This window comes from Adiantum capillus-veneris, chromosome 3, assembly GCF_014529385.1.
Source record: "Adiantum capillus-veneris isolate H3 chromosome 3, ASM1452938v2, whole genome shotgun sequence".
Classification (NCBI taxonomy): Eukaryota; Viridiplantae; Streptophyta; class Polypodiopsida; order Polypodiales; family Pteridaceae; genus Adiantum; species Adiantum capillus-veneris.
The window spans coordinates 135,214,739-135,223,273 of NC_140933.1; the positions used below are offsets into that span (position 1 = coordinate 135,214,739).

The following is an 8,535-nucleotide window of genomic DNA, read 5'->3' on the forward strand; positions in this document are numbered from 1 at the left end:
AGTGGTTGAACATTTCATACATTCCAGAGATCTACTAGCAGAGCTTCTAACAGTTATGTTTAACCATGCCATGTGTGAGGGCTTGCTTGATACTTGGAGCCTATCTATGATTGTACCTATCTTCAAGTCAGGAGACCCTATGGAGCCTGGGAATTATCGGACTATCATGATTGGACACACATTGGCACGGTTGTACGCATCCATTCTTGAGTAGCAGCAGAGTAGATGGGCAGAGAGGGAGGGAATGCGTGCAGCTGGGCAGGCAGGGTTCAGGAGAAGTTTTTCTACTCTTAACCATATCTTGACAATCAGGGCCATCATCGAGGAGGGCAGCTTTGTGGACTTCCGCAAAGCATTTGACACAGTACCTAGAGCTAGATTGATACGCAGACTACAGGAGATGGGAGTACCCACAAAGCTCATTTGGGGGATCATGGCATTGTACAGATCAGTAGTAGGGCATGTACGCACCTCAGAGGGTCTATCTACACCGGTTCACTCCACTATTGTGGTGAAGCAAGGCTGCCTGCTCTCTCCTACTCTATCTGGTATGTATGTGGATGAGGTTTCTGACTACATTGAGAGAGATTGGGATAGAGGTGCACCGCTGACAGGGACATGGATTCTGCTATTGTTATATGCTGATGATATTGTGTTGATCTCCGACTCTCCGGAGGGGATGCAACGTCACTTGAATGCTTTGCATAGGTTTGCCCATGAAGGTGGTTTGTCTGTTAACCTTGACAGTGGAGTATATAGATGCTTATACATACCTTGGAGTGGTTTTTAGTGGACCAGCTTTTTCATTGAGGAGAGCAGCAGAGACTAGTTCTCCAGCCTATGGAGGATGGTTTTGTGACGAGGCCCAGATACATGGACACCCACTTGTCTCATAGGATACGGTGTGCTATTGGCCAGATACACACATCTTCACTCCAGCTGCGGATCAAGATTGGGAGATACAACGGAGTGCTAGCAGAGGCCAGGACATGCCCCCTGTGTGACATGGAGCCTGAGACAGAGTTGCACTACACATGCCACTGTCCCGTCTATTACGAGATACGAGGCTGCTTCCATTGCTCGTTTAGAGAGGGCTTTGGACCACTCTCCAAAGTCATGAGGTACGAGGATCAGAGTTTCCTGGGTTTGTTTCTACTCGAGCTGTGCAGACACAGAGAGAGCGTGATGAGAGGAGAGGCCAGCTAGTCCCAGAGACACATCACAGACTTCTTTAGAGCAGACATTGGACACCTGGAGGAGCTACTACCATAGCAGAGCTTGTCGCCTCACACCATAGGCACACTGATCAACCGAGCGACTGAGCTGGGGAGATTTAGACGACCACGGCTGCGGAGGACTACACAACATCGACGGAGGGTACATCAGAGGATTCGGATCACCTTGGCCCAACATGCACGACGCCTGGTCAGACTGCTGACCATGGAGGAGATTGATGAGATCCGCCAGCGACCGATGCTGGATCTCTTGTGACTTGTGATTTAGTTATCCCAACTAGCTGCTTAGTTCACACCTACCAGTTTAGGATTCCACAATATTTTATTTTATTTTGTCATTTTGTCATTTTGTTACTCTGACTTTGTATTAGATCCACCCCATCGTAACGCTCTGGTCTCATAGGTCAATTTGGCCTTTTGAAGATGTTAATATAACATTTCATTTCATTTCTGTCTCTCTCTTTCACATATGGTCAGGAGATTGTAGAGTATACAGATGCATACACTTACCTTGGGGTTGTCTTCACTGGGCCGAGGTTTTCTTTGGGGAGAGCAGCAGAGACTAGACTGACTAGAGCTTTTGCGGCCTTGGGAGGCTTGGAGAGGATGTGTGTTCGCAGGTTCAGTTCCAGGAACTTCTTAGATCTCAATCTCTTAGATCTCCTAACATATACAGTTTCATTTTCTTATTAAGTCTCTGGCCAGTATACCATCAAACCCCACCCTCAAAGGATGTTTGGGTAGTGTGACTGTTGTCCGCTGGGGGTGAACTGAGCTCTGCCTAGTCTCCTCAACTCAACCAACTCACAAGTCGCTACCAGCATTTACCGAAGTAGTGCTGTTGATTGCTCCAAGAGATAGCACCAAAACTGAGGCCAAAGGAATAAATTGTGGGTATCCGGATCATTCTCAACTCTCAAATACTCCACCCTCAAGGAAGTAGGGTATCTGCACCTCCGGTCACGTACCACTTGCCGAAATCTCCAAGTCGCTACACGAAGTCCAGATGCACACAACTGAGGCTATTGAGATGTCAGCTGTCTGGTGATGAGGATCCATAGAAAATTGCAACAACCAGCATGTGTCATGAGTGAACTGCAGACTACATTTGAGAGTGAAACTTGCTTTTGATCTTCCTATGTTTGGAACATTTCCTGAGAAAGTAGCACCCTACTCTCAGAGTGAATCGGAAGATACATGCAACAGAAAAGTGCACACGTCAATACTGAGACTGTAGCTAATATGGTCAGATCAAGAGACCCTGCTCCCAAGCTCTGCAAGAGAAGAAGGGGCTTTAGAAAGCCACCGAAGAGATTGTCAATCCTATCTGCTATATGTGGAACCATAAGATCTGGAAATAGTGCGCGCAAAACTGACTCCCAAGCTGGCTTCACATCCTCCTCTGAAGACAGAACATCTGGACCATGGATAACTTCTATAACTCTCCAACAGTTTCGTTTGTGCAACTGGATCACCTAAGATAGGTGACTACGATAAGAAAAACAGACTCAAAGAGGAGAAAGTGTCAGAGTTGAAGAGCTTATGAGCATTGTTGCTGGAGGCCAAGCAAGATGAGCATTGTTGCTGGAGGCCAAGCAAGCCTCGCATCATCACTCCAAGTTTCGAACTCCATGGCATGTGGCATTCGCCATAATCCTCAATAATTCATTGCAGTCGCAAGACAAAAACACCATGCTAAATCTGGCCGTATCTGCATTTCAAGTTTTAGCACTGGAATGAAGATTGTATAGCATTCTCGTCCTAGCCCATCTGTTCCAAACCATATGCATTGTGTGTTATATTGACCAAAACTTTATCCTGGTGACCCATGCAGAAATTATAAAACCCAGAGCAGCACATCCTGTTCTTATATATCATCGTCTTATTTGGACTTTTAGGTCCCTTGAGATGGGCATAAGATGCACATCATACTTGTTCACTTTTGAATGTCTAAATTTATGTATTACATGTTTTGCACATAAATTTGCATACTTAATGTATTTTCCAGACAAATTCTTCTACTGAATGACAATTTTGTTTGCCTTCTTCAAGACCTAATAAGTTCAGGCTTGTTATGGCAGGTATTTGGCAGCATTAGAAATAGGCCATTATTGACGGTCATGCTGCTGTCTATATTGCTGGTCTTCTTCGTACATCCTGCACTGGGACTAATAGTCCTGGTGCTCTTGCATACATGCAACTGCTATATGGCTTTGTGCAGGTAACTTATAGTGAACTCTCAGAGCTAACTCTTTTGTTTTAAATTTTTTGTACAAGTTAACGAAGGGTTGTCATGACACATGTAACAGTTGTTTGGCGACTTGCTCTCGCAGCCAACAACAGAACAGTTTCGTGCCAAGCCCTGGGCAGGCTCTAGACAAGCAAATGGATCCAACAAAGGTGGATAACGAGCAGATTGCTAGTCCAAAGACCGTGATCACATTCAAAGACGCGCAGCTAGAGAGTTTCAATTACAGTCATGGCTTGCTTCTTCTTCATCTAATTGCAACTGCTATGCTGGTTCCTTCTCTTGTTGCGTGGGGTCAGGTTAGTTGTGTTGAAAACTTGCTGCATCACCTCAAACATTTGTTGCTGAGTTGAAGGGCGGTCATTCCATTCCTTTGTGTTTTGCATTTTCAATATAGAAATTTACCAAAAAACCCCTGAAATTTTGGAAGTTCTCAAAATACCCCTCATATTTCAAACGTTCCCTTGTATCAGTTTTGGGATGGAGTACCCCAATTTTTGCATAGTCTAGTCTTTTTGACAGTAGAGAACTCTCTTAAGTGTCTTAAGACAACTATTCACTGTTGAGCTCACAACTAGAGGCATTTGTTTCTAAAACTAATGAACGATTTCATCGACTATTCACCGTTGAGCTCACAACTAGAGGCATTTGTTTCTAAAACTAATGAACGATTTCATTGACTATTCACCGTTAGCTTACAAATAGAGGCATTTGTTTTTAAAAATAGTGAACGTTTTTATCTTGAGAGCCCAGAATATCATCTAAAACCCTAGTTCTATCATCTTGTGATGAAGAACCAAACGAGTTGCAAAAACAATTCGTCTTTGGAGATGTTTGCGAGGATAATGAGATTATTTTGGGAATTTTGCAAAACTTGAAGGGCAGTTTGGGGAATTATATCAAAATATGAGGGGTAGATTGGGACTTTTTGGAAATTCAGGGATATACTGGGAATTTCCACAAAATTCTAGGGGTTTGGTAATTTTCCCTTTTCAATATCAGCCTTGGAATCACAAGATAAGTACAGACACAATGAACTATAGATACTATGTCCTGCATCAAGAAACAGCTCCGCTCCCTTCTGTAGCGAGACTCCTATTGAATTGATAGTAGTTCATTCCTTTTAAGGGTGCAAAATCTTGGATCCTTGATTTCTGAAGTCATTCATCATTCTGCTCAAGCACAAGGTTGCTACTGCCGCCAATAGCCTACCGATTCAGTTTTGCATTAGGGAAAGTTCCTGTAGCACATCTATTTGAACCACAACTTTTAGTGAGATAAAGCTGTCCGAGTGTACGATTGTTGAGTTCTGTGTGTGTGCAACTTTTGCCTACTTGTTTCGCGTGCAAAGTCGCATTTACAATAGCTTTCTTCTAGTAGCTTCTCATGTCTTCGCCAATTCTCATAGCTAAAATAACAGAATGAGTTTGCTGGCTTCTGTTGTCCGCTTCTGAAGTCTTTATTTGAAGTGTAATTCTTGCAATATGAGAGCTCTTTTATATGAAGGCTCTCAAAGTGAGACATTTTGCTCCTTTGAAATAGCTATCATTGATGTAATGCATCTTTTTTTTTGAATAAAACAAGTGGTGATAAGACTCTTTATCAATGTTTCTCATTGAATTTTTTCCTTTCCTTGCAGAGGTTGGGAATGGACAAGAGTCTGCCATGGTTTCTTGATGCGTCTCTTTCTTTCGGCATTGTTCTTCATGGTTTCTTTGGGAGCAAATTAGATATCAACATCCCCTTGGTTCCACTACCTACTGCATCCAATAGCGATTCTGGGTTAAGTTTTGTATATGCTCTTGCTGGCCTGTATTCATATTTAGCTGGGTTGGCTTTAGCGCCCTACAGAGTATTCTATGCCTTGGCTTTCATTGGCGTGTTGACTGTAATACTTAGAATTTTGGAGAGAAGAGGTAGAACAAAGGGTGACTATTGTTCAAAACGTCGTCACTTTCATAGACATTGAGGTTTCTTAGGTACACCTGGGCTTTTGAAATTCAAGGAGGTTTTACCTGAGCCGAGCTATTGAGATTTGACTTCATGGGGGGAGTGCCAGTTAATTGTGCAATTGATGCACTTCCAAGTTCCCACTCCCAACGACTACATCCCTTGGATTGACAATTCTCTTTGAGGTCATCACTAGGCCCGCTCTTGTAAATAGTTGTTCAAAGGAGATGGAGCATCTTGATCTATTTTTCCATCTCTTTTCAGTATTCTTGTCAGGGGCCACGGTACCAATGCAGCGCTGCGCACTTACCCTCTCATGGTGTCATGGGAGCGGATCCCATATCCCCCGACAACGGCCCAGATGTTATCACCCCTTCGATAGGTCTACTAATGGCACATATTCATTTTACAATAGCTCTTGTAAAGGAATACATGATATGATTAGAGTGATTTTAGAAGTATCTGTTTGGTTGAGCCGTTCAAGGCTTTTGGCCTTTCCTGGTACAAGAGTTTGTGCCAGAAAATTGTGGACAGAATGTGATGATTGTATGACAACACAGCCCATTTTTTATTGTAATTCAATGCTAAGGTCAATTGGTTTTGAGTTCTTGGATCAGTTTGTAGTGACATAATCTGGAAGCATGCAGGCCTTGTCTCTCTCCCCTACCCCCTCCCCAAACCCACCCACACACACACACACACACACACACACACACACACACACACACACACACACACACAATATACATGCTTGCATACATACATACATGCATTTTGGAACTTGTAATTTTTTCTTTGACATTTTCTAAAACCTGAAATGAGATGTTAACTGTCATTTTGATATGGCTCTTGGATTAGTTGGGTTTTTTTGAGGTTAATTATGGCTCCTAGTCCTGTCCCTCTATAAACTGGTCATACACTTGCATAAAGTTTTTTTTGCTAATACATAATAAGGTAAAGGACTGAATGAACTATTCTCTCTATATCATGTCTTGGATACATACAAATAAATTCATGTAGGAATCTAGGTTTACAAATAAACAGAGAATAGGAAGGGGAGAACAAGTGGTGCTCACTCTTTGATGATAGAAAATGCAAGAATTGAATGTCCCTTTTTAATACAATTCCGAGATATGGTGAGCAGATCTTATGGCTTTGATGAAGGCACTTGGTTATGCTTGTGCTCTTACTTCACAGCACTACTTTGTGTGCTAGGAGCTAAGAAGGTTTTTCTAAGGCTTTATGTTGAGCCACACATATCTTGTTCTCGTTAGATTGGTACCCACTTGTTTTTCTTCACAAAAGGACCCAGGTTGATATTGTTTATGACATGTTATAATTTTCGTGCAAAGGGATTGTTTTGCTCAGAAAAATTAAAATCTTTAAATCAATTTGTTTTGTCGTAGCAACGTTGTTCAAAAAATAATTTGAGATTGATATAATGCTAGAATGAAAAAATAAAAAAAATTTCTAGGTCCATTAATTGTTTTAGGTTGAGGCACTTTCAAGGTAAGATAGCAACTAATTTAAACACCTCTAAACAAGGATAGGGCTCCATTTCAAAGCTTCAAAATTATTAGACTCACTACAGCTTTACTTGGTTTAAACTTTAGGAGTTTGGAGTATAACTTAAAAAGTGTTTGTTAAAGCAATGTCTAATGAAGTGGAACGAAAAGAGAGTCACATTCTCAAGGGTTCCAATTTTTCTTTAAAGTATAAGTTCATCTTCTTTTTATTATCAAAATCTACCAAGATGTCATTTCTTGTCTTCATCTTCATAAGAAGGCCATCATCCCCTTTGATGGGTATGTCATAAAATGGTTGAGAAAAAGAATTACTTGATTTTCTTGGTTGATCATTTAAAAGCCGATGTCCAATTTTTTGAAATTTTATTAAGAGTATCTCCTCCTTTTCATTAGATTTCAATGTTTTTGAACATTTTCTTCCAAAGACCCAAGTTGCAAAAAAAAAGGTTCCATGATGGTCTCAACCTAAAACAATTATAAAATCTAGTAGTTTTTTTAATATTTTCATATCCCTTTTTGAGAGAAGATGCTACGATTATAGAAGACAATATAAAGCGTTCTCTTTGCAAAAAAAACATACCTAACCCATAACCAATATCATCATAGCATCCTTTTGTAAAAAAACCAGTGGTACTAGTCTCAATAGAACAATGTATGTATGGCTCCACAAAAAGCCTTAGAAAAAATGCTATAAATACTATCCATCAAAGTAGTACGATGAAGTTAGAGCATCAAGCACTTCTTACAGATAGCCAAGTGCCTTCAATAAAGCCACATAGAGTGGCCCCTATCCTCTTTCTTTGCGAAGCAAAGGATACATACATGCTCTTTCTCTTGGTGGATGTGAACAATCAAGAGCATACTGTCCCTCTTTCCCAAAATTTTAGCTCTGCCTCTTTCTTCTCTTGGCTTCCCTCGATCCATAACAGATAGCCACAATGGCTACATTGGCTTAGACAAATCCTACATCAAGGACCTGCACTTGAAATCATGTACAACATTTGAGCAAGTCACTACAGAAGCTTTGTATCTACTTGACAATTGTAAGGCTTACAGAGAGGTGACAGAAGATATAAACAACTCTGCCTCTTCTAATTCCTATATTTTCATATCAACAAAGAGAAGCGAGCACCAATTGCCCCTTCTTATTCTTTGTTTATTTATAAGCCTTAATTTCTACATGAATTTATTTGTATGCAACACTAAGATGATACTGAATAGTTTAGTCAACCCTTTACCTTATTTTCAATGAGCACGTGCATGTGCAAATTTTGAACTAGTGAAACAAATGAAAGAAGAACAGGCTAAGTGTGTAAGAAACCCTCACTTTTAAATAGAGGCTGCAGGAAATACATTCATATATCCTCCTTCTCGCTATGCTAGGTGTTGGGGTATAGGCGCCCGTGCCTTGCGCGGCCGCCCAGAGTCTGGGCGCCCACTGACTTGTATACCTTATACATAGCATAAGTGTATAGGGGGCTGCTCACTCTTTGAGTCTCCCCACCCATATCTGTGTGTCATGTGTCTCCTTCTCTCTCTCACTCTCCGTCTATGGTGCTCTCCGATCCCCTTCAAT

The 8,535-nt window shown here is 41.3% G+C and overlaps 1 protein-coding gene across 4 annotated transcripts in view; it reads left to right on the plus strand.

Annotated features, from left to right (window-relative positions):
• The window catches only part of LOC147461761 (phosphatidylinositol deacylase), a 79,630-nt gene extending 73,581 nt beyond the window's left edge, over positions 1 to 6,049 (plus strand). For 2 of the 4 annotated variants that reach the window (XM_086509217.1, XM_086509218.1), the window contains exons 16-18: positions 3,317 to 3,456; positions 3,545 to 3,782; positions 5,123 to 6,049. In XM_086509217.1, coding sequence (XP_086365343.1) covers positions 3,317 to 3,456; positions 3,545 to 3,782; positions 5,123 to 5,452 — 708 coding nt within the window. In that variant the 3' untranslated portion in view covers positions 5,453 to 6,049. The remainder of the gene's footprint in view (positions 1 to 3,316; positions 3,457 to 3,544; positions 3,783 to 5,122) is intronic. The other 2 variants (XM_086509220.1, XM_086509221.1) reach the window with 1 other exon arrangement.
• Positions 6,050 to 8,535: the final 2,486 nt, after the last annotated feature.